Source organism: Cetorhinus maximus, chromosome 4, assembly GCF_964194155.1.
Source record: "Cetorhinus maximus chromosome 4, sCetMax3.hap1.1, whole genome shotgun sequence".
Taxonomy (NCBI): Eukaryota; Metazoa; Chordata; class Chondrichthyes; order Lamniformes; family Cetorhinidae; genus Cetorhinus; species Cetorhinus maximus.
Genome location: NC_135882.1, coordinates 138,952,818 through 138,979,518, shown reverse-complemented (window position 1 = coordinate 138,979,518; position 26,701 = coordinate 138,952,818). Strand labels below are relative to the sequence as shown.

Below are 26,701 nucleotides of genomic sequence, written 5' to 3'. Positions count from 1 at the left end.
TGCAAATCCTTGATGTGTTGGAAAAGTTGTGGAAGGGGTAACGGTTGTTGATGGCTGTTGACATCATGCATGGTCCTCTGTCCCCTACCAAGGTGTGTTTCGGTTTTGTTCTTCCTCGTTGTGAGGTTGAGCTGTTCCAAGGTCTTCACCCATGGGTTACCATCTGCAACTTCAGTATTTTAAACTGTGGCTTCCAGCATTGCCACCGTACTTTGAAGAGGTTTCACTTATTCTATGAGTGACTTGAGATAGTGTATAGTTTTTTAAAAATTATTTATTTATGCTATTTACAGAGACTTCATAGTAAGCACCTGGTTCTATGGACACAATGGATTCTGTGTCTTGCTCTCATGGAACCTCTTGGTCATCTGATGTCATGCTTACATTATCATTAACATCATCATCTCATTAACATAGCCATTAACCCATTACTCTACAGGAGAAATTAGGTCAGATCATCAAAAGCTTTGTCAGAGAAGGAGGTTTTAAAAAGTGTCTTAAAGGAGGAAAGCAAGGCCAAGAGTCAGAGTGGTGTAGGAAGGGAATTCCAGAGCCAAGAGCCTAGGCAACTGAAAGGCAAAGCCACCAATAGTGGAGCAATTATGGTTACAAATGCACAACAGGCCAGAATTAGAGATGCACAGATATCTCAGGGGGCTTGTGGGTTTGGTAGAGATTACTGAGAGGCCACGGAGGGATTAGATAACAAGGATGAGAATTTTAAAATCAAGGTGTTCTTTGACTGGGAGCCAATGTAGGTCAGTGAGCACAGGGGTGATAGGGGAACAATGCTGAGCTTCCAGTTCAGAGGCAGGGATGCTACCCATTGCGCCACTAGACCTCCCTTCCCAATATTTAAATGGAGGAAATTTCTGCTCATCCAGTACTGGATCTAAGTCCTAAAACACACACAGACACACAAACACCTGTAAGATATGTTTGCAGATGATATGCACTTTATGTAGGTGTCACACTTAACTCCTGTAACACTTTCCATATCACGGTTTGTTTATGACAGCTATTTTGTACATCAGCCTATCTTCTGATTGTCGCAGGAGCTCTGTATATACAAAATCTACAGCCAAGATCCTTTTTCAAAACTACATTCATTCAGTTAAACTGACAGAGGTATTGTTCTTCCACAGGTATCCCTTGTCCCATCATTGTAGCCTGGGCCATAGGCAAGTTATATTATGAAAATGAACAGTAAGTAGTGCATAACGATGTCATGTGAATTTGTGAGTTTTATATTCCTGTTTGTTTGGGGGATCTTCGGTGAGCAAAGCATAAAAAAAAACTAATAAATCTGTCAATTTCCAGTTCCCTGGCCCCAGTCGCTTCCTCTTCACCATGGACGTCCAATCCCTCTATACCTCCATCCCCCACCAGGATGGTCTGAGGGCTCTCTGCTTCTTCCCTGAATAGAGGCCCGAACAATCCCCATCCGCCACCACTCTCCTCCGTCTGGCTGAACTTGTTCTCTCACTGAACAATTTCTCCTTAAACTTGTCTCACTTCCTCCAAATGAAAGGTGTGGCTATGGGTACCCGCATGGGCCCCAGTTATGCCTGTTTCTCTATGGGGTATGTGGAACATTCCTTGTTCCAGTCCTACTCAGGCCCCCTCCCACAACTCCTTCTCCGGTACATCAATGACTGTTTCGGTGCCGCTTCATGCTCTCGTCTGGACCTGGAAAAATGTATGAATTTTGCTTCCAATTTCCACCCCTCCATCACTTTCACATGGTCCATCACTGACACTTCCCTTCCCTTCCTTGACTCTCTATCTCAATTTCTGGTGATAGACTGTCCACCATCATTCATTACAAATCCACCGACTCCCACATCTACCTCAACTACAACTCCTCACACCATGCTTCCTGTAAGGACTCCATCCTATTCTCTCCGTTCCTTCGCCTCTGTCGCATCTGTTCCAATGATGCCACTTCCCAAAACAGCGCTTCTGACATGTCTTCCTTAACCGAGGTTTCTCACCCACGGTGGTTGACAGGGCCCTCAGCCAAGTCCGACCCATCTCCCGCACCTCTGCCCTCACATCTTCCTCTCCCTGCCAGAACCATGATAGGGTCCCTCCTGTCCTCACTTTTCACCCCACCAGCCTCCGCATTCAAAAAATCATCCTCCGCCATTTCCACCAACTCCAGCATGATGCCACAACTAAACACATCTTCCCTTCACCCTTCTCTGTCGGCATTCCTTAGGGACCATTCCCTCCAGGACACCCTGGCCTACTCCTACATCACCCCCAACACATCAACCCCCTCCCATGGCACCTTCCCATGCAATCGCAGAAGGTGCAACACCTACCCCTTTACTTCCCCCCTCCTCACCGTCCAAGGGCCCAAACACTCCTTTCAAGTGAAGCAGAGCTTCACTTACACTTCCCTCAATTCAGTCTACTGCATTCACTGCTCCCAATGCGGTCTCTTCTACATTGGAGAGACCAAACACAGACTGGGTGACCACTTTGCGGAACACCTTCAGTCTGTCCGCAAGCATGACCCAGATCTCCCTGTCGCTTGCCATTTCAACACACCACACTGCTCTCATACCCACATGTCAGTTCTTAGCCTGCTGCATTGTTCCAATGAAGCTCAACGCAAACTGGAGGAACAGCACCTCATCTTCCGACTAGGCACTTTACAGCCTCCCGGACTTAACATTGAGTTCAACAACTTCAGATCATGAACTCTCTCCTCCATCCTCACCCCTTTTTGATCCCCCTTTTTCAATATCTATTTTTGAATTTTTATATATATTTTTTCCCCACCAATTTCTATTATCATTTTTAAAATATATTTCCATGCATTGTTTTATCCCCACCCTTTAGCCTATTTCAATCTTTTTTCCCACAACGTCCCTTCCCCCCACCCCACCTCCACTAAGACCATCTGTCACTTGCTCATCCTACTTTCTACTCTTAATGTCACCATCAGCAACTCCTTTAGCCAGTATCACCACCATCAACACCCCTTCGACCTTTTGATTATGACATTTTTTGCAATCTCTCCTTTGCCTCCACCTATCACTGGCCTTCTATCCAGCTTCATCTGTCCCACCCCCCCTTAAACAGTATATATTTCACCACATTTCTACTTCTCTTTAGTTCTGAAGAAGAGTCATACAGACTCGAAACATTAACTCTGTCTTTCTCTCCACAGATGCTGTCAGACCTGCTGAGTTTTTCCAGCAATTTTTGTTTTTGTTTCAGATTTCCAGCATCCGCAGTATTTTGCTTTTATAATAAATCTGTCAAACCTCCCTTCTTTCTTTGAACATGTATATTCCAACCCTTCCAAGGTCTTGAAATAAGAGCTAAATGACTGAAGGGAAAAAATCAAAAGCACAGTCAACAGCAGCAAAAGCGATTTTGATTGATATAGTTCCATTAATGTAGAAAAAATCCAAAGGTAAAGCAGTGTTTGAAAGAGAACAAAGTGCAGGAACACTTGAGAAGAGTTTCTCAAAGAGTGCAGAATGAGACAGTGTAAAAATTAAAAAACATATATTGCTGAACACAGGTTCTGGAACTGGATAAGGTCGGAGTGATAGGTCTGTGAAGTTTGTGAGGACACAGGCCATTGACTCCCTTACTGTGCTGTGGTTACACAGTTAGCTACTAGCCTCTGGTTTTGTGTCCAAGTGGTCATTAGTTCCTTTATTGTTACTGGGTCAAAATCCTGAAATTCCCAATACTGGGTGTGCGTCAGTATTTGCAGGGTTAGAGGCAATATTACAGATGTTGCTGAGTGAATGTCAGTATTTACAGGACATTCATCTTGAGTGCCAGTATTTACAGGATGTTCCTGACTGAGTGCCAGTATTTATAGGATGTTCCTGACTGAGTGACAGTATTTATAGGATGTTCCTGACTGAGTGTCAGTATTTTGAGGATCTTCCTGATCGAGTGTCAGTATTCATAGGATATCCCTGAGTAACTGTCAGTATTTTGACGTTTGAGTATCAGAATTTACAGGATGTTCCTTGGTGAGCATCGGTATCTACAAGATCTTCCTGAGTTACAGGACAGTCCTCAGTGTCAGTATTTTGAGGATCTTCCTGATTGAGTTTCAGAATTTACAGGATGTTCCTTGGTTAACTGTCAGTCTTACAGGGTGTTCTTTACTAACTGCCAGTATTAACAGGCCATTCTTTATGTGTCTCTAAAATAACAGGATGTTTAAGTGTCAGTATTTATAAGATATTCTTTGGTGAGTGTTAATATGTACAGGATGCTTCTCACTGAGAGTAAGCATTCTGACCATTAAAATTAACGATAAGAAAATCATTGAGCTGGTGTTGTCCATTTCCCTGGCCCAAACATCCACTGTGTACCAGGAGCAGAGGTGGAAAATCCCATCTGTTTTGTCAAATGATATAGATTCCCAGGAAAGAATAAAACCTGTGCAGTTTGGTACTGGCTTTTTCACAAAAATGATTTACTCTAATCAAATGATGAAGATAATGATGAATCAAGAACCCCACTGATGGATAAAGTCCTCCACCTGCAAAAAAACAGAGTCCTGCTGATCTTGTTGGGCGTTTCAATGTAAGAAGGCTTTGCATGTTGACTGACATTTGCTAACGCAACACACATTCACAATTAAACCTGAGATCTTCCCAATCTCCAAGGGCAGGATTTTTACCTGGTCGAGCGGGCCCGAGAGCAGTCCCGAAGCTGACCGCCACCGGCGATCGGGCCAATTAATGTCCAGCCAGGGTGAAACGCGCGCTGCAGCGCTCACTGCCGGGGTGGGGGCGGGGCGGCGAGTGTGGACGTTTGCGCATGCGCATGGGTGCGGGCAACGAAAGCTTCCTGATAAAAACAAAAAGCTAAAAGCTACTGCGGATGCTGGAAATCCAAAACAAAAACAGAATTACCTGGAAAAACTCAGCAGGTCTGGCAGCATCGGTGGAGAAGAAATCAGTTAACGTTTCGAGCCTTCACGGCCCTTCGGCAGAACTGAAGCATAGTTAGGAGAAAGGAGAAATATAAGCTGGTCTAAGGTGGGGGGCGGGGGGAGAGAAGTTGAGGGTGGGGTGGTTGTGGAGATAAGCAAGCAGTGATAGGAGCAGATAATCAAAAGATGTCACAGACAAAAGGATCAAAGAGGTGTTGAAGGTGGTGATATTTGTCTAAGAAAAGTGCTAATTAAGAATGGAAGACAGGACACTCAAAGTACAGCTCTAGTGGGGTGGGGTGGAAAGACTAACAAGGTTTTAGTTTTAGATTTAAAAATAATGGAAATAGGTGGGGAAAGAAGAATCTATATAAATTATTGAAAAAAAAGGGGAGGGGGGAGAAACGGGGTGGGGATGGGGGGAGGGGGAGTTTAAGATCTAAAGTTGTTGAATTCAATATTCAGCCCGGAAGGCTGTAAAGTGCCTAGCGGGAGATGAGGTGCTGTTCCTCCAGTTTGCGTTGGGCTTCACTGGAACAATGCAGCAAGCCAAGGACAGACATGTGGGCAAGAGAACAGGGTGGAGTGTTAAAATGGCAAGCGACAGGGAGGTTTGGGTCTTTCTCGCGGACAGACCACAGGTGTTCTGCAAAACGGCACACTTCTCTTCCCTTCCTTGACCTCTCTGTCTCAATTTCTGGTGATAGACTGTCCACCAATATCCATTACAAGCCTACCGACTCCCACAGCTACCTCGACTACAGCTCCTCACACCCCGCTTCCTGTAAAGACTCCATCCCATTCTCTCAGTTCCTTCGCCTCCGTCGCATCTGTTCTGATGACGCTACCTTCAAAAACAGCTCCTCTGACATGTCCTCCTTCTTCCTTAACCGAGGTTTTCCATCCACGGTCGTTGACAGGGCCCTCAACCGTGTCCGGCCCATATCCCGCGCATCCTCCCTCACGCCTTCTCCTCCTTCCCAGAAACATGATAGGGTCCCCCTTGTCATCACTTATCACCCCACCAGCCTCCGCATTCAAAGGATCATCCTCCGCCATTTCTGCCAACTCCAGCATGATGCCACCACCAAACACATCTTCCCTTCACCCCCCCTGACGGCATTCCACAGGGATCATTCCCTCCGGGACACCCTGGTCCACTCCTCCATCACCCCCTACTCCTCAACCCCCACCTATGGCACCTCCCCATGCCCACGCAGAAGATGCAACACCTGCCCCTTCACTTCCTCTCTCCTCACCGTCCAAGGGCCCAAACACTCCTTTCAAGTGAAGCAGAATTTCACTTGCATTTCCCCTAACTTAGTCTACTGCATTCGTTGCTCCCAATGCGGTCTCCTCTACATTGGAGAGACCAAACGCAAACTGGGCGACCGTTTTGCAGAACACCTGCGGTCTGTCCGCAAGAAAGACCCAAACCTCCCTGTCGCTTGCCATTTTAACACTCCACCCTGTTCTCTTGCCCACATGTCTATCCTTGGCTTGCTGCATTGTTCCAGTGAAGCCCAACGCAAACTGGAGGAACAGCACCTCATCTTCCAACTAGGCACTTTACAGCCTTCCGGGCTGAATATTGAATTCAACAACTTTAGATCTTAAACTCCCCCTCCCCCCATCCCCACCCCGTTTCTCGCCCCCCCCCCACCCCTTTTTTTTCAATAATTTATATAGATTCTTCTTTCCCCACCTATTTCCATTATTTTAAAATCTAAAACTAAAACCTTGTTAGTCTTTCCACCCCACCCCCACTAGAGCTGTACTTTGAGTGTCCTGTCTTCCATTCTTAATTAGCACTTTTCTTAGACAAATATCACCACCTTCAACACCTCTTTGATCCTTTTGTCTGTGACATCTTTTGATTATCTGCTCCTATCACTGCTTGCTTATCTCCACAATCACCACACCCTCAACTTCTCTCTCCCCCCGCCCCCCCCCACCTTAGACCAGCTTATATTTCTCCTTTCTCCTAACTATGCTTCAGTTCTGCCGAAGGGCCGTGAAGGCTCGAAACGTTAACTGATTTCTTCTCCACCGATGCTGCCAGACCTGCTGAGTTTTTCCAGGTAATTCTGTTTTTGTTTTGGAAAGCTTCCTGAGGCAGCTCTGTGCCCCAGGGAGCTGAAGGTTTAAAAACTCAAAAATAAAAAGGTCACCACTGTTAAAAACCTGTCCCCTCATGTGACTCTGTCACACAAGCAGGGGCATGTCATGAATGAAATTTTAAGTTCTATTTAATTTTTGATTGCTGTTAGACACCTCGACCCGCCCATGAATGAGGTTTCCTAAAAAAATCCAAAGGCCACTTGGCCTTTTTGCCTCCCCACCCCACCCCCAACCGTGAGGTTGAACAGGCAGCGAAAATTTCATTCAATTGTTACTTTAATGGCCCTAATAGGCCTGTTAATTGTCGGCGTGCGCATTGCGGCCTCCCGCGCGCAGCCGCCGAGCAAAATATCGCGCAAGTGCACGATGACGTCGGGACGCTCGCCCGACATCATCGCGTGTCATTTTATGCTCGAGTGGGTCAGGCTCGTAGCTGGCTGCTCAGCGGAAAATCCTGCCCCACGATTCCGTTTTATATTTACCATCAGGGCAGCTAATGTCAGTGCTGATAACAAAATGTGCCAGTTCGCCTGTTCTGTCATTCCTTGATTGGTCTTGTTGAGTTGATTTCAATTTGAAAAGGAAACTAACCTTCTGCTTCCATTACACAGAAACATACATGGACACATACACACATGCATGTACACTTGTACTTACATATAAACATACACACATTTGCTTTCAATTAATAAATAAATTCAATAAAAATCTGGAATTGAAAGCTAGACTCAGTATTGGTCACCATAAAACTACCATAGATTGTTGTAAAAACCCATCTGCTTCACTAATATCCTTTAGGGAGAGATATCAACTATCCTTACCTGGTCTGGCCTACACATGATTCCAGACCCACAGCAATCAGATTGACTCTGAACTGCCCTATGAAACAGCCTAGCAAGCCAAACACACACATTTTTTCAACATATTAATTCTTGGGATGTGTCCATCTCCATTTACCGCTAAGAAGGTGTTTGTTGATTAGTAAGTTTGCGGATGACACAAAGATTGGCTGCGTGGTTAATAGTGAGGTTGAGTGTCTTGGGCTACTGGAAGATATAGACGGGATGGTCAAATGGGCAGATAAGTGGAAGATGGAATTTAACCCTGAAAAGTGTGAGGTGATACACTTTGGAAGGAGTAATTTGACAAGGAAGTATTGAATGAACGGCATGACACTAGGAAGTTCTAAGAAACAAAGGGACCTTGGCATGTGTGTCCATAGATCTCTGAAGGCGGAGGGGCATGTTAGTGGGATGGTGAAAAAGGCATATGGGACACTTGCCTTTATCAATCGAGGCATAGATTACAAAAGTAGGGAGGTCATGTTGGAGTTGTGTAGAACCTTGGTGAGGCCACAGCTGGAGTACTGTGTGCAGTTCTGGTCGCCACATTATAGGAAGGATGTGATTGCACTGGAGGGGGTGCAGAGGAGATTCACCAGGATGTTGCCTGGGATGAAACATTTAAGTTACGAAGAGAGGTTGGATAGACTTGGGTTATTTTCATTGGAGCAGAGAAGACTGAGGGGTGATCTGATCAAGGTGTACAAGATCATTAGAGGCATGGACAGGGTGGATAGGGAGCAGCTGTTCCCCTTAGTTGAAGGGTCAGTCACAAGGGGACATAAGTTCAAGGTGAGGGGCGGGAGGTTTAAGGGGGATGTGAGGAAAAACTTTTTTACCCAGAGGGTGGTGACGGTTTGGAATGCGCTGCCTGGGAGGGTGGTGGAGGCGGGTTGCCTCACATCCTTTAGAAAATACCTGGATGAGCACTTGGCACATCATAACATTCAAGGCTATGGGCCAAGTGCTGGTAAATGGGATTAAATAGGTAAATCAGGTGTTTCTCACGTGTCAGTGCAGACTTGATGGGCTGAAGGGCCTCTTCTGCACTGTGTGATTCTGCGATTCTGTGATTCTTCCTGAACCACTGCAGTCCTTATGCTCCCTCAATGTGGTTAGAACTTTAATACAGTAATATATCCATGTGTTCACAGATACAAATATTATGTACATAAACACATATATATTCACACCTACACAAATGCTGCATGTACATATACATGCACATGTGCATATATACATGTGTGCACGCACATACCCTGAATATTCAAATACTGTTAACTGAAATTACTGAGAGGAGAATGCAGTGTTCTGCAACGGTGATTGCCAAATATGTAATTTAAAAGCTTGGATTTATGAAGCATGTTATCACATCATCAAAACATTTTATTGCACTCATCACCATTCATTACTTTTGGTTATACTCCTGTCGTTAAGCAGCTACATCTCATAATCAGCAATGGGATAAACAGGCAGTTAATCTGTTAAGGGAGGGGTGGGGTTTAATGGTAAAGAAGTAGATATTCGGAGGAAGTGACCAAAAGCTTGCTCAAAGGGATTGGTTTCAAAGACAGGCTGAATGGAAGAGAGAGTGATTGAGAGGCTGAAGTGTTTAGGGAGAGAATTCCAGAGTGCGGAACCTGGACAGCTAAAAATGCAGCCACCAGTGGTGGGGTGAAGAGAGGGGCGATGCTCAAGAGGCAAGTGTTAGAAGAAGAGATAGTCCCGGAGGGATTGCAGAGATGGAGTAGGTTAGAGAGACAAGTCATTCAAGAGATTTAAACACAAGCAAATTGGGAACTAATGTATGCCATAAAGCAGAAAGAAGATGAGTGAGCAGGACTTGATGCAAGATAGGATAGAGACAACAGATTTTTGGATGAGCTAAAGTTAATAGAAAAATAAGGATGGAAAGCAGGACAAGAGAATATTTGAACAGTCTCATCCAGAGGTGATAAAGGATGAAAATTCCTGCAGCTGAGGGCTGAGGCGAGGTTGGGGGAGAAGGTGATATTATGTAAGTGTTTTGATATGGAGTTAGAAACTTAGTTCAGGTTCAAATAAGACATCAAGTTCGTGAACAGTCTGGCTCATCTTGAGACAGTGGCCTGGGAAGGGGATGGAAGCATTGCTAAAGATGATGAGTCTGTGGTAGGGCAAAAGATGATGACTTTAGTCTCACCAAGGTCTACTGAAAGAAATTGTAGTTCAGAAAAGATTGGATATTGAGAAAGCACTCTGGAAGCACAGAAGTAGTGGATGGGTCAATAGAGATTTTGCAGATGTTAGGTGTCATCACAGCACATGTGGATATTTTAGTGAAAATATTACCTTTGGTCTTGCACCAAATTTGCCTATGTGACCACTCTTATCATCTAAATTTCTACGTGTAAGTTTTTTCTGAATACCTCTCTGAGAAGGCACTTGCAGCATTTTTCTACATTAAAGGCACTACATAAATGTAAGTTGTTTTTGTTAAGAAGTCTCTTTGGCCCATTTTGATCTCATCCCTCCAAAATATCAACCCCTCCCAATAATTATCTAAAGAAAAGTCATATTGGACTCAAAACATTGACTCTGTTTCTCTCTTCACAGATGCTGCCTGACCTGCTGAGTTTTTCTAGCACTTTCTGTTTTTATTTCAGAAATGGCAGGGAAGCTAAATAATTACTTTGTGTCTGTCCTCATGGAGGAAGATACAAAAAACCTCCCAGAAACACTAGAGAACCAAGGGTCTAGCGGGAATGTGGGACAGAAACAAATTAGTATTGGTTAAAAAGTAGTACTGGAGAAATGAATGACTGAAATTTGATAAATCTCCCTGACCCAATGATCTACATCACAGATTGTTGAAAGAGATGACTAAAGAGATAGTGCACGCATTGGTGATCATCTTTCATAATTCTATAGATTCTGGAATGGTGCCTGCAGATTGGAAGATTGGAAATGTAACCCCACTGTTCAAGAAAGAAGGGAGAGGTAAAATGGAAAACTACAGACCTGTTAGCCTGATGTCAGTTTTAGGGAAAATACTTGAATCTATTATAATGGGTGTGATAACTGGACACTTAGAAAATAATGACTTGAATAGGCAGAGTCAAGATGGATTTATGAAAGGGAAATCATGTTTGACAAATCTGTTGGACATTTTTGAGGAAAAAACTAGCAGAATGGATAAGGGGGAACCAGTGGATGTGGTGTATTTGGATTTTCAGAAGGCTTTCGATAAGGTCCCAATAGGAGGTTAGTAAACAAAATTACAGTACATGGGATATGGAGTAATATATTGGCATGGACTTAGGGTTGGCTAACAGGCAGAAAACAGAGAGTAGGAATAAATGGGTGATTCTCAGATTGGCAGGCTGTGACTAGTGTGGTACCCCAAGGATCAGTGGTTGGGCCTCAACTGTTCACAATCTGTATCAATGATTTGGGTGTGGGTACCAAATGTAATATTTCCAAGTTTATGGATGGCAAAATCTAGGATGATGCAAAGAGACTTCAAGGGGATTTGGACAGACTTAGTGAGTGGGCAAGAACATGGAAGATTAAATATAATGTGGGTAGATGTGAGGTTATCCATTTTGGTAGGAGGAACTGAGATGCAGAGTATTTCTTAAATGGTGAGAGATTGGGAAGTGTTGATGTCCAAAGGGACTTGGGTGCCCTTGTTCATAAGTCACTGAAATATAACATGCAGGTGCAGCAAGCAATTCGGAAGACAAATGGTATTTTGGCCTTTATCACAAGATGATTTGAGTACAGGGGTAAAAACGTCTTGCTTCAATTGTATAAAACCTTGGTGACTGCACCTGGAGTATTGTGTACAGTTTTGGTTGCCTTACCTACATGGGATACACTTGCTATAAAGGGACTGCAGCGGAGGTTCACTAATTCCTGAGATGGCGGAACTGTCCTATGAGGAGATGTTGAGGAGACTGAGCTGTATTCTCTAGAATTTAGAAGAAAGAGCGGTGATCTCATTGAAACTTACAAAATTCTTAAGGGGCTAGACAGGGTAGACGCTGAAAGAATGTTTTCCCCACCCTGGAGGACTAGAAACAGGGTCACAGTCTCAGATTAAGGGGCAACCTATTTAGGACTGAGTTGAGGAGGGATTTCTTCACTTAGAGGGTAGTAAATCTTTGGAATTTTCTAGCACAAAAGGCTGTGGAAGCTCAGTCATTGAGTATATTCAAGTCCGAGATTGATAGATTTCTACATAATAATGACATCATGCGATATGGGGATAGTGCAGGGAATGGTGTTGAGGTAGATGATCAGCCATGATCTAGTTGAATGGCAGAGCAGGCTCAAGTGGCTGAATGGCCTACTCCTGCTCCTGTGTTACTATGTTCAGATCTCCAACATCTGCAGTATTTTGCGTTTACATTAATTATCAAGCTGTTTCAAATGCCTCTGGCCTCAGGTACTCTTCCCTTGAAAACTAATCCACTCTCGACACATTCAAGATGTTACATAGGATATACGGTACAGAAGCAGGCCATTCAGCCGAACCGGTCCATGCTGGTGTTTATGCTCCACTCAAGCGTCCTCCCATCTTTGCTCACCTAAATCTACCATTGTAACCATACATTCCCTTTTTCCTCAGTCTACCTTCCCCTTAAATGCATCTATACTATTCACTTCAACCAATCCCTGTGGTAGCTGATTTTCACAATCTTACCACTCTGGGTAAAGAAATTTCTTCTGAATTTCTTATTGGATTTCAGAATCACAGAATCACACTGTGCAGAACAGGCCTTTTGGCCCACTGAGTCTACACTGACACGTGAGAAACACCTGACCTACCTACTTAATCCCATTTACCAGCACTTGGCCCATAGCCTTGAATGTTATGATGTGCCAAGTGCTCATCTGGGTACATTTTAAAGGCAACCCACCTCCACCACCCTCCCAGGCAGTGTATTCCAGACCATCACCACCCTCTGGGTAAAAAGGTTTTTCCTCACATCCCCCCTAAACCTCCCGCCCCTCACCTTGAACTTGTGTCCCCTCGTGACTGACCCTTCAACTAAGGGGAACAGCTGCTCCCTATCCACCCTGTCCATGCCCCTCATAATCTTGTACACCTCGATCAGGTCACACCTCAGTCTTCTCTGCTCCAACGAAAACAACCCAAGTCTATCCAACCTCTCTTCATAACTTAAATGTTTCATCCCAGGCAACATCCTGGTGAATCTCCTCTGCACCCCCTCCAGTGCAATCACATCCTTCCTATAATGTGGCGACCAGAACTGCACACAGTACTCCAGCTGTGGTCTCACCAAGGTTCTACACAACTCCAACATGACCTCCCTACTTTTGTAATCTATGCCTCGATTGATAAAGGCAAGTGTCCCAAATGCCTTTTTCACCACTCCTCTAACATGCCCCTCTGCCTTCAGAGATCTATGGACACACACGCCTTGTTCCTCAGAACTTCCTAGTGTCATGCCGTTCATTGAATACTTCCTTGTCAAATTATTCCTTCCAAAGTGTATCACCTCACACTTATCAGGGTTAAATTCCATCTTCCACTTATCTGCCCATTTGACCATCCCGTCTATATCTTTCTGTAGCCCAAGACACTCAACCTCACTGTTAACCACCCGGCCAATCTTTGTGTCATCCGCAAACATAGTCATCTATGTCGTTTATATAAATGACGAATAATAGGGGACCCAGCACAGATCCCTGTGGCACACCACTGGACACTGGCTTCCAGTCACTAAAGCATCCTTCTATCATCACCCTCTGTCTCCTACAACTAAGCCAATTTTGAATCCACCTTTTCAAATTATCCTGTATCCCATGTGCATTTGCCTTCTTTATAAGTCTCCCATGTGGGACCTTGTCAAAGGCTTTGCTGAAACCCATATAAACTACATCAACTACACTACCCTCATCTACACACCTGGTCACCTCCTCAAAAAATTGAATCAAATTTGTTAGGCATGACCTCCCTCTGACAAAGCCATGCTAACTATCCCTGATCAAACCTTGCCTCTCCAAGTGGAGACAGATTCTCTCCTTCAGAATTTTCTCCAATAGTTTCCCTACCACTGACGTGAGACTCACTGGCCTGTAGTTCCCTGGCTTATCTCTACAACCCTTCTTAAATAGTGGAACCACATTAGCTGTTCTCCAGTCCTCTGGCACCTCCCCTGTGGCCAGAGAGGAATTAAAAATTTGGGTCAGAGCCCCTGTGATCTCCTCCTTTGCCTCCCTCAGCAATCTGGGACACAAATCATCCAGTCCTGGATATTTGTCCACTTTTAAGCCTGCCAACACCTCCAATACCTTGTCACTCCCTATATCAATTTGCTCAAGAACCTCGGTGTATCTTCTTGGTGTATCTTATATTGATGGGCTCTTGTTATACTCTTTCCCACAAAGGGACACATTCTTTCGTCACCACTCTTATCAAAATGTTTAATAATTTTAAACGCCTCTATTAGGTTATCTCTCTGTCTTCTTTCAAGAGAAAAGAGACCAAGCCTATCAATCCTTCCCTGATATGTATACCCACTCATTCCTGGTTTCATCCTTGTAAATCTCTGCACCTTCTCCAAATACTCTATATCATTTTTGTAAAATGGTGAATGGAGCTGCATGGACTACCCTTAACTGTGGTCTAACCAAGCTTCAATACAGGTTTTGCATAAGTTCCCTACTTCTTGATTCTATTCAATTTGGCAGAGAATGGGGAATTCTGACATTAACATATTGGATGAATACCTGATTGAGGAAAGGGAGGAAGGAGGAATTATTGGCTTTTATGCAACATCTTTCACAACCTTGACATGCCAAAGCACCTCATGTCCAATGATGTATTTTTCAAAAGCTGGCACTATTGATATGAAGGCAGATGCAGCAGTCAATATTTCCACAACAGAGACTGGGAACAACATTATGGTCAATGCCCATGGGACCATACCTAGCTAGAAATCAGAGCCTTCAGAAAAGGAGAGGAGAGCAATGAATAAAACATTAAGTTATTTCAAATATTCTGTATTTATTCCACTCGTAAAGACAAACAGAGGAGGTTAGTGGATCCAATATGTACAGTAGCATACCTTTTGAAAGACCATGGTGTCGTCTTGCTTCCTCCAACCTCTAAGATAGGGGGAAAATTTCGACAGGAGTGTGGTTATTTGCAGCTTTTTTTAGCTAAATGTTTCTTTGTTCCAATCCTTCAACAGAATCCAAACAAATTGAGATGGCCAACCTACTACAAAAAAAAAATCTGATTAGAATGTGATCTGTCCAGTGGGATAGGTCAAATATCGGGAAAAGGAAAATAGTTGTCGATATGATTCTATGCTTAAATTACAACGGTGCATTTATTGAGTGATGGTTCGATTCTTACATCATCAATTTTTCTTTGTCTTTTGCAATTTTCTTGCAGTTGCCGTCCCTTTACGGTAGTCCAGCCAACTTCTGATTCTTCATGAGGGAATCTAGACAGTGGTCTCAGTCTAATTGACTACGGGGGTCATCACAACTGCGCCCAAACCTATTCTCCACCCACACATGTGAACTTTCTAACAGGGGTCCAAAGCAGGGTTTCTGGGTGACTCTCTGCTCAACCCAAATAGCAATCCAACTGCTGCCCTGACATTAAACAGCACAAACAGGGGATCTTCTAGCTTAACTCTGCATAATGTTTAGCTGCAATTGAGTCTACCATCTGCATTTTGTAACCAGTTATTGTAACCGAACGGTGAAGGGGATTTATTTGAAGCATTTTAGCTGCATTGACAAAGTACCACCAGAAAGTCCCACTTCTGTAAATCAAAGTACGTGGGGACATTACAAAAGTTACAGTACAGAGAATGATTAGTGCTTCTTTTTCCCTGTCATCGCCTTTAACTTTGTGCCATTTTATTTTTAAATTGCTACTTGTAAATCATCTGAATAACTCCGTCTGCCAGCACAGTGATTGTGCTGGCACAAAGCCAGAAGCAATTAATATGAATCTTGTTGTTTGCAGGTGCTGGTTTGGAAAAGCACCAGGGAAATATATCGACTACATCTATCAGGGTCCAGTGATACTCGTACTGCTGGTAAGTGTGTAAATACAGTAGTGTAGATATGAACACATTGTGTAACTGTTTCGGGGCCTCACCTGCTGGCATAGGGAAATAGTAGATTTGCTCACCTTGACCTTTTGACCTGATAGGAGCGAAATTTCCTAAAATTGGTCCTATTATCACTTTTAACTATAATGATTATTATTGTGTGGCATAAATTAATTCTGGTTGGATTTTTCTGAGACCATTGTGGTCATCCAAGATGAGGGAATTATTGCTGGGGAATAGAGTCATCCCACATATGATATCCAGGGGCTGATTTTCCCTGTCAGTACATTTTGTGTCTCAAAGGTTATGAACTAATGCAAATACTGCCTGAAAGCGCAAATAGTACTTACAGTCCATGAATCAGCTTATTTAAATTACAGTAAGTGCCCGTTTTAAAATTGCCCCATTTTACATTGTTTCGCTTTAACGTTTGTTCATTCAGTGGGGCCTATATACTCGTTTAGTGTCACGAGTTTCATTTTAAAGTCGTTTTGTGCCGGTCTGACACAAGATGTCGTGATACGATTGTCGCCATTTTGGAAAGGCTTCTTATGCTCCTTGACACTGTCTCTTGCTGTTGATCGCCCTCATAATAACTCCTTCTTTTACTTGGCAGCCACATTTTTGATGATTATTTTGGAACATTTTGCTAGATAAACCATGTTAAATAAATGCAAATTGTTGTTGTGGTTAATGGATGTTGGGGAGCACTTTGCCCTGGGCTATGGTGACTTCTCCTGGCAGCTTGCTGAGCTCCTCGTCATTGCTGATGGCAAGCTGCGGGTGCTGGAGGATGATGCGGGTCTTCTTGTCGTCCCGGGCCACATTGCCTGCCTGGATCTCGGTGATCAGATACTCGAGAACAACGACCAAGTAGACAGGGGCTATTAGGAAGGGAGTTCCAGGATTTTGACTCAGCGACAGTGAAGGAATGGCGAGTCAGGATAGTGTGTGGTTTGGAGAAGAACTTACAAGTGGTGGTGTTCCCATGCATCTGCTGCCCTTGTCCTTTTAAGTGATAGAGGTCACAGGTTTGGAAGGTGCTGTCGAGGAGCCTTGGTGAGTTGCTAGCTTTCTTATATCATTGCATACTTTTAATTTAATTCCACTGCACTGTTACTTCTCAATGGTGCCACATTTACTTTGTTACTTACATTCTTGACTATTTCTTTACCCCGCTATCTCCCCCGCCCCCGGCGAAGTGTCCCTGGTTTACCCTCAGAGTTGGTGACCCTGGTAGAGTAGGCACAGCAGAGGCCCCAGAGAATGATCAGAAGGAAGTGGTATCATGTCAGTTGAAATGAAACGGATGAGGGAAGTTCTTGGGAAAAATTTTGAAAATAAGTGGTAAGGTTTGTTTATTTTTCCCATCATAACATGTAGGAAACTCTTTCAAGTTATCAACAGTCACAGATTGCAACTCTTTCGAGTACAATCACAGTTCTTGGTTTCCGGGAGTGGGACATGAACCCACAACCCTCTGATTCAAAGGCGAGGGTGCTATGAACTGAGCCACAGCTGACACCTCATAACATGCAGGAAACTCTTTCGAGTTACCAACAGTCACAGATTGCAACTTCTTTCGAGTACAATCACAGTTCTTGGTTTTTCCGGGAGTGGGACATGAACCCACAACCCTCTGATTCAAAGGCGAGGGTGCTATGAACTGAGCCACAGCTGACACCTCAGTAACTCTTTCGAGTTATCAACAGTCACAGATTGTAACTCTTTCGAGTACATTCACAGTTCTTGGTTTCCGGGAGTAGAACATGAACCCACAACCTTCTGATTCAAAGGCGAGGGTGCTATGAACTGAGCCACAGCTGACACCTCAAACTCATCAAACTCTTTCGAGTTATCAACAGTCACAGATTGCAACTCTTTCGAGTACAATCACAGTTCTTGGTTTCCGGGAGTGGGACGTGAACCCACAACCCTCTGATTCAAAGGCGAGGGTGCTATGAACTGAGCCACAGCTAACACCTAAAATAGATTTGTTGAAACTCTTTCGAGTTATCAACAGTCACAGATTGCAACTCTTTCGAGTACAATCACAGTTCTTGGTTTCCAGGAGTGGGACATGAACCCACAACCCTCTGATTCAAAGGCAAGGGTGCTATGAACTGAGCCACAGCTGACACCTCATAACATGTAGGAAACTCTTTCGAGTTATCAACAGTCACAGATTGCAACTCTTTCGAGTACAATCACAGTTCTTGGTTTCCGGGAGTGGGACATGAACCCACAACCCTCTGATTCAAAGGCAAGGGTGCTATGAACTGAGCCACAGCTGACACCTCATAACATGTAGGAAACTCTTTCGAGTTATCAACAGTCACAGATTGCAACCCTTTCGAGTACAATCACAGTTCTTGGTTTCCGGGAGTGGGACGTGAACCCACAACCCTCTGATTCAAAGGCGAGGGTGCTATGAACTGAGCCACAGCTGACACCTAAAATAGATTTGTTGAAACTCTTTCGAGTTATCAACAGTCACAGATTGCAACTCTTTCGAGTACAACCACAGTTCTTGGTTTCCAGGAGTGAGACATGAACCCACAACCCTCTGAGTCAAAGGTGCTATGGACTGAGCCACAGCTGACACCTCATAACATGTAGGAAACTCTTTCAAGTTATCAACAGTCACAGATTGCAACTCTTTCGAGTACAATCACAGTTCTTGGTTTCCGGGAGTGGGACACAAACCCACAACCCTCTGATTCAGAGGCGAGGGTGCTATGAACTGAGCCACAGCTGACACCTCATAACATGTAGGAAACTCTTTCGAGTTATCAATAGTCACAGATTGTAACTCTTTTGAGTACATTCACAGTTCTTGGTTTCCGGGAGTGGGACATGAACCCACAACCCTCTGATTCAAAGGCGAGGGTGCTATGAACTGAGCCACAGCTGACACCTCAGTAACTCTTTCGAGTTATCAACAGTCACAGATTGTAACTCTTTCGAGTACATTCACAGTTCTTGGTTTCCGGGAGTAGAACATGAACCCACAACCTTCTGATTCAAAGGCGAGGGTGCTATGAACTGAGCCACAGCTGACACCTCATAACATGTAGGAAACTCTTTCGAGTTATCAACAGTCACAGATTGCAACCCTTTCGAGTACAATCACAGTTCTTGGTTTCCAGGAGTGGGACATGAACCCACGACCCTCTGATTCAAAGGCGAGGGTGCTATGAACTGAGCCACAGCTGACACCTCATAACATGTAGGAAGCTGCACTGATACCCTCCTGGCCACTTTGATGCCTAATGATTGCACTTAGTGCCTAATGATCACTTCCAAACATGAATGATCACTTCCATAAGCCAGCTACGAGTGCTTCAATGATCTGCGATCAAAGCTATGAGTGTTTTAATGATCTGCGATCAATGCTGATTCCAAATTACAACATTTGATGTCAGATCACTTACAAGCTTTTATAAATGCTGAATTGATGGCAGATCTTTCAGGTAGGGGTGGGTCAATGAAAGTGAATAAAGGGTAACAAATTCTCAAAGAAAAGATGGAAAGTCATCAGTGCCTATTATACTTAACATTTTGCCAGGACATGAAGAAAGACCTTAAAGGAGAGATAAAATGAACAAAAAGTAGCACCTTGTGGTATATATTAGCAGCTGATGGTATAGAACTGCTGAGACGATGTGAAAGCACATTCCATAACTTTTGCCAGGTTTAAAGTATTGTACTATGATTGGTGACTGTCAGATCAGGTTTTTCTGGTTGACGGTCACTACAGCAAGTCTGTTTTCATACAACGCCGTACCAAGCAGGGCATGTTGTTAATTAGGATGCTTCTGAAGAAATGCCCAGGAGTTAATCATGCCTTCAAGTATATCTGTGTCATTGTAACTGCTAATACAGTCTATCTTGTAGTTTTCACATTCAGTCATTGCCTATCAAGGAAAGATCTCGTCACCAATGTCTTTTGATACCGGTACTGGGAAGTGGGCACAGAGCACCTCACATGCAACATGACCTATCTGGTATACCACCATTCGAGTCTTCATCTGTGCTGATGGTCACACATAAGCAGAATGGTGCTTGAATGGAAACCCTTAATCTTCATATATGGAGAACCATTGTTTATTGAACAACAGGGAGTGATTTACGTGCCACATTACACCCTGGAAGGGAAATCTTCTATTTAAAAAAACTATTGATGCACAAAATTCATCAATGCAACACAGTTGATGCAAACCTGTTGATTTGTAGTTTAGGAGGTGTTGTTGAGTATTTCCTGCGCAACTTGTGTGGCGTGAATCAAGTATACAGTTATATCCTCTACATGTGCCCTAAGTAGCGGCGCACGCACAATCATGGCATCACAGTGTCAATGTACCAAAATTGGTCAATGCATGTGCCAGCAACTCCTTCCTTATTTGCTCCTGAAACAACAAGCATTAGGAAGCAAGATGCCCCTTGTTCTGGTGCTATTTTAAAGGGCTACTCAACAAGTTGCAGCTAAGGTGCTTTTGACTTACTTGTGCTGAGGCAACGTTAGTGGAAGCACTGTGATGAGCTGCTGGAGGAGTTTGAAGGTTTCTGTTGACCAGAGAAAACAGAAAATTTACATTGTCTTACATAGGCATGCGGTGCCACACGCTCTGTGATATGAGCAGGACATACAGAGGAGGATGCAGAGAGCTCCTTCTATGGAAGGGAGGAGAAAGAGAGCTCTCCTTAGAATGCCTTACTCCGAGAGCCTTCTGGGAGCAGCAGTGCTACCTTGGGATGGGCCAGGAGCAGTGCTTCAGGAGGTAGAGATAAAATTACATCACGCCCTTCACGAAGACCTGGAGCCTCAAACTAGGGCGAGGACGGCCGTCCCAGTGGCTGTGAAGATCACTGTCAACCTTTCTCTTCACAACTAGTTCCTTCCAAGTGGGACCAGGACACATTAGCAATACATCACAATCCACTTTTATTCTGCAGCAGCCAGCAATTCCTATCACCTTCTGGCCTCCAAGACAGACAACAGGATGGGTGCTCGGCGACAAGGGTTACCTCCTGCCACACATGTCTAATGACTTCCTTCTGCCATCCCACCAACGAGGTCAAAACACCTTCAATGACAACTATTAAACCACCTGCAACACCTTTGAGAAAGCCATTAATCTCCAAAAGCTGAGATTCTGCTGCTTTGATCACTTGGTGGGAGCTAGGCTTATTGCAGTACATGCCTGAGAGGGTCTCCAGTTTTGTGCTAGTGTGCTGTGTCCCCCATAACCTTACAATTGTGAGGACTAAGCCACTATCTCTTGGGATCCGGAGGCGACCTCGCGAGGAGGAAGAGGATTAATGGGAGGATGAAGAAGGGAGGAGACCATGTACACTATGTGCAACTGGAGGGAGTGAGAAGGACCGCATGGTAAGACTTCACCTCAGTTGGAAGAAATTTCCCCACCCCCAACATTGACTCACTAGTTCCTTACAGTACATCTATTTAGACTCCCTGAGTAGGATTTTGGGCTTTGGGTTGGGACCTCAGGATTGGGGACAAATGGTCATGACCCTGCATTTTGTAGGAAAAAGTTACCCAGCTTGGATTTTCCCCTAATTGACCAATTAGTGGCCAGTGGGCAGCCTCACCATCCACTTAAGGGGAGGGCCAAAAGGGAAGATTTCCCAGGCGGGCACCATAACAGTGAGAGCGGGGTTGAGACCTGGAAATGGTCCTGACTCACACTTATATCCTGAGAGCATAACGTTCCATGTTTCAGGTTGGTCACCTTTCATCAACTTGAAACCTTAACTCTGTTTCCCTTTTCACAGATGCTGCCAGACCTGTTGAACTTTTTCAGCATTTCCTGTTTAATGACAGCAGTTTGAGCCTGCATACCAGCAGCCAGGGGTCTCAGGACCTCTGTCTGAGCTTCCGATGCAGCACTGAAACATCGGCAGGTCTCTGCCTATTCTGCAATGGAAGCTGAGAGAGCAGCCAGTAGACACTGAACCATGGACTGTCTGGCAGTGCTGCCATGGATTTGACCACCACTACCATGGTGTAAAGGGTGGGCCCCAAGTCTGCTCAATGCCCTCTGCCATGGGTTGAGCCAGGTTCCTCCATTTTCCTGGCCAGTGATTGTAGGCTATTTGGCCGGCCCGCCAATGCACCAAACATCATGGTGTCCATGTTTATCAGCATTTTCCTATAGCCAACATGGTCCTCATCTGGACCTGTAGCAGAACTGGTTTGCGGCCATGTACTCCAGACAGTTTGCACATGACCTGGCCTATTCCCCTAGCTTGGCTGCAGCCCCAGTCTTGCCTGGAGGCTCACCACATGTGGATCCCAACTCTAAACTAGCTTTTAAGGTGAGCACAGTTCCTGTATCTGAGCTGGTGGCTGTGATCAAATGATCGTGTTTCTTCCTAAGAGCTCTCGTCCTGCTCTCAACCACCTGCCTGAGGTTGTAGTGGTTGAGCAGCCAGAAAATCTTGGCTACCTAAAAAGCACAAAACTTAAGGGGAGGGTAGAGGTGAGGGAAGAGAGGTATGGGGGAAAGAGGGAGTATCAGGTCATTCCATTTCAAGGCACCTTTCAGAATGAGGGTGACGAGTGAGTCAAGAAGATGCATAAGGCAGAAACTTACCATCATTCAAGATGGCCTTGGCAGTGCCCGGTGCCACAAACTGTGTGTCACTGGTGCCCATGATCCTGTAGACTATCTGCTTAGGGCACTAAGAAATAGATTCTTGCTGATCCTCCATCCTCATCTGCCTCTCCCACCTGTTGTGCGCAACCTTCTACTGCAAGGGAGAGGGCAGAATATCAGTGACTATAGCTGGGAGGTTACAGCCCCTGGGGGAGTGGGGTGGCAGGAGGGGGGCTGTACATAAAATTGGATGCCATGCCATTGGAGCTGTTCTTGGCGCTTACTCACCTGACCCTGCCCCCATTGCAATTTTACCCATGGCGAGAAAGGCATTAATGGCTGCTTAAAGGGTCTCTTCCCACCCCACTGGGATTTTAGCCACTACAGGAGGAGGTCGGCGCCAACTGTGTAGCCCGGCAGCTTTCACAGCAAAGTGGGGAGGCACTGTTGAGCCCCCTATGCCCATTGAAGGCCTCCCCAGGTCTTCCCACTCCCACGGTTCCCCTCCCCAATTGCCCTGTCCACCTCTGCCGCCAAACTCGGCGCCAAGGCCTGCCAGCCTGTCCTTAGCATGAACCACCCTACCACTCACTTGTACCTCTGTCTCCATCAACGATCGCCATTAGGGATTGGATGCAGTCCCATCAGTGATCACCGCTCCCGCTGGCACTGCTAGGACATGGGAGCTGCCGGCCATTCGATTGGCCGGGATTAGAGGAGAGCAAATATATGAGAGGGTCCTCGGACTGGAGGAGATTACAGAGATAGAGAGGGACAAGGCCATGGAGGGATTTGAAAACAAGGATGTGAATGTTAGTATCAAGATGTTGCTTGACTGGCATCCAATGAAGGTCAGTGAGCACAGAGGTGATAGGGGAACAAGACAAGTAAGACATTTTAAAAACTTTTTTGTATCACTACCTTGAAGTTATCATTTTACCACTACACCCATCCCCAACTGTGATTTTAGCTGAAATGCCTGTCAAATGTTCATGGGAGGAGACATACATGATGATATGTCCTACACAGCCTAACACACATGTGAACATTGAAATTTCAGCACTGCGGGGTGAGGGGTTGGCTTCTCATTGCTGTGCCACTGCAAGCTCTACTGAACTATCTACTCTAATCCCATTTCCTCTATTTCACATTTAATATTGTTCTTCAATTGTCTCTCTAGTTTACTTTTAAATGTTCTTGCCTGAATTTAAACTGTCCCTGTGATTATTTATTCCACATTCCAGAAGGGTGCAGGTCAATGGCATTAGCGGAATAATATTTTGGCACAGACTAGAAGGGCCGAATGGCCTGTTTTCTGTGCTGTAGTGTTCTATGGTTCTATGGTTCTATGGGTGCTTCAAAAGATAGGAATTGTATTTGAGTTCTGGTCTCAGAAATGAAAAGGCCATTTCTAGTCCAGTGTATCACTCAATTTCCTCCTCTTTTGGTTTACAAAGTCTGATAGAAATTGATCTGGTATATGCATTAGCAACAAAAGGTCTTTGGGAAAGATATCAACCGGTTCTTCAATGTGAGATATTACAGCAGTAAATCATATAGAATATCATACATGGTACAAAGCGTTGAGTTGGTGGAATGAAACAAAGTTGTGAGATGAGCTGTCATTTAGAAAGATCTTGGCTTGACATGGGAGGGAGAAGCATTGAGCCTATGTATAATGATGGACTTCATTTTGCTGGCCTTGCTGGGGTGCAGTGATTGATCACTTCGTACGTTTGGCCTCCCCAGTATTTTTATTGTTTTAAGGAAGGCTCATGAATAACTGAGGAATAGTTAAAGCTCAGTTGTTGAGCTATAAACATCGATCGACTGTCAAAAGGGAAAAATCCATATTGGCCCCATTGCCTTTTAAGCACCGGTGGATAAAATAGTTGTGATTGCAGTATCATTTTAAGAAAATCTTCCCTATGTCTAGATTTACTCAGCACTGACATTAAAGGCTCTAATTGGCACTAAATCAGCTTGGACAAATCTTAGTAAAAAAAAGCTTTTACATTGATGGATGAGCCTGAAAACAAAGCTGAGCACATTAGCAGAAAATATATTTGCTTCACAATAACTCATTAACAAAAATTATTTTAAGTTACTGACTCATTTAAAAGCTAACACCGCTAACATTTTTAAATTATTTTTTTCTATTTAGGGCTCATTAATATTTTCATGCAACTGAACATAAAAGCCAAAACAACAACAGACATTCATATATAACAATGTTAGTGTAGTAAAATAACCCAAGGCACTTCACAGGAGCATTACTAGACCAAGTTTGACACCAAGTCACCTCAAGAGATAGTAAGACAGGTAACCAAAAGCTTTGTCAAAGAGCTAGGTTTTATGAGGTGACCTAAAAGATGGGAGAGAGAGAGATAGAGGATGAAAATTCCATAGGCACGGCCACCAATAGTGGAGTGAAAGAAATTGGGAAGACAAATTTTTGGGACTCGTTTCCTTTAGTTACTGTCCACGTTAGCTTTCAGAAAAAAGTGGCTTTAATAATTACAATGTTAACATTATGTTAAAATAAAATCTGGTTTTCTTTTATATTAGAACTACCTGTTTCCATGCATGAGGAGAAAACAATAAATAAGAGACAAATTGGCTCTCCTGTGGGCTACTGCTGTACTCAGTTCCAGTCATGAATCACAGTGTGGAGAAGAATGAACAGAGAACAACTGAACTGCTACTGGAGGCTAGGCAACTCCACTCTGAAGAAGCTAGCTGGGAATTTACACTAAACATGCCCCCAGGAAACCTTGGGCGGAATCATCCCAGATTTGCACCAAGTGTGGTAGCGGCTGGGAAAAAGGTTGTTTTACCCGCCAGCCACAATGGCGGCTTTTCACATCATATTGTCCCATTCTCGGCACGTCCCACCTCATTAATAATGCATTCCCAGGATAAATGCCGGATCGCTGGTGGGGTGGCCTCTGATTTGCCTGCCCTGCTGTCAACTCAGGCCTTCAGTACACCGAGTGCCATATTTAAAGGCCGCCCCTGCACAGAGCTGGCACTCTTCAAGGGATAGGAAGCTGCTGGGAACTGATGGCTGCCAAAGGGAGGAAACATGTTGCCCCCAGATTTAGCGACACCTCCCTCAAGCGCCTACTGGTTGCAGTGGAGGCCTGCCGAGAGGTCCTCTACCCCCACTCTGGGTGAAGACCAGCAAGCAAGGTCACCAATCCTGCTTGGGAGGCAGTGGCAGTGGTGGTCAGCGCTAACGCCTGCAAAAGAGGACGGCCGCCCAGAGCCGCACGGGGATGAATATTCTCCTCCGTTCTGCCAGGGTAAGTCACTCTTCTCATCACTCTCAACTCACACACTCACAAGCCCATCACACATCCACAAGGATCTCACTCACTGCCAGTCCAAGGGACATCACCATTCAATCTCTCACACCCACCCTGCAGATCGTGTCCTTATACTGTCCATGGCATCACTTGCCACCCACACACATGCCAGGCATCCTTGTTATCTGGCCTGGCAGGTATCCTGCTTACACTTTCTCCATCTGTCTTCATGCAGGACAATCTGGCACACAACAAAAGGGAAATGTCGCAGGCTGCTAGAGGAATGCCTGACATCAAGGTCCTCACACACCTTGAAAATAGAGTCATCCAGCTGGGCGGCAACGATCTGGACCGTTCCTGTGCTGAAGGTGAGGTCGGCAGTGCTCAACCAAGTAAGGATCCAGCAGTGAAACATCCATCAGAGTGATGAGACCTGTAAGTGATGAGTCTTGTTCTGCAGTCCCTGCCATGCACTCATTATCTCTCCTTGGTTTCACTGGCACATCTGGGAAGCAGCTGAGGGAGTGCACGATCCATGTCCTTGTGCCAAGCCCTGAAGAAACCTCGGAAGAAGAATCTGATGGCACCCCCATTGAAGACCCATCACAGCACTCACCCACACCCTCCACCAGTGCAGAGATGCACACCTCGGTGGGACACTAGTTCTGGAGTAGCCTTGGGTCACAATCTGGTGAACACATTGCACTGTCTGATCCACAGCAGGCTGAGGCGGGGATTTCCAAGGTTTCTGGCACTTGGAGGACTGATGGAGGCCAGAAATCTGCTGAGTCCGAGACAGATGAGG

The 26,701-nt window shown here is 44.7% G+C and overlaps 1 protein-coding gene across 3 annotated transcripts in view; it reads left to right on the top strand.

The window, feature by feature from the left end:
• LOC144679939 (corticotropin-releasing factor receptor 2-like) overlaps positions 1-26,701 on the top strand; it is a 305,817-nt gene that overhangs the window by 240,425 nt on the left and 38,691 nt on the right. For all 3 annotated transcript variants that reach the window (XM_078540927.1, XM_078540924.1, XM_078540926.1), the window contains 2 exons: positions 1,146-1,206; positions 15,881-15,953. In XM_078540927.1, coding sequence (XP_078397053.1) covers positions 1,146-1,206; positions 15,881-15,953 — 134 coding nt within the window. The remainder of the gene's footprint in view (positions 1-1,145; positions 1,207-15,880; positions 15,954-26,701) is intronic.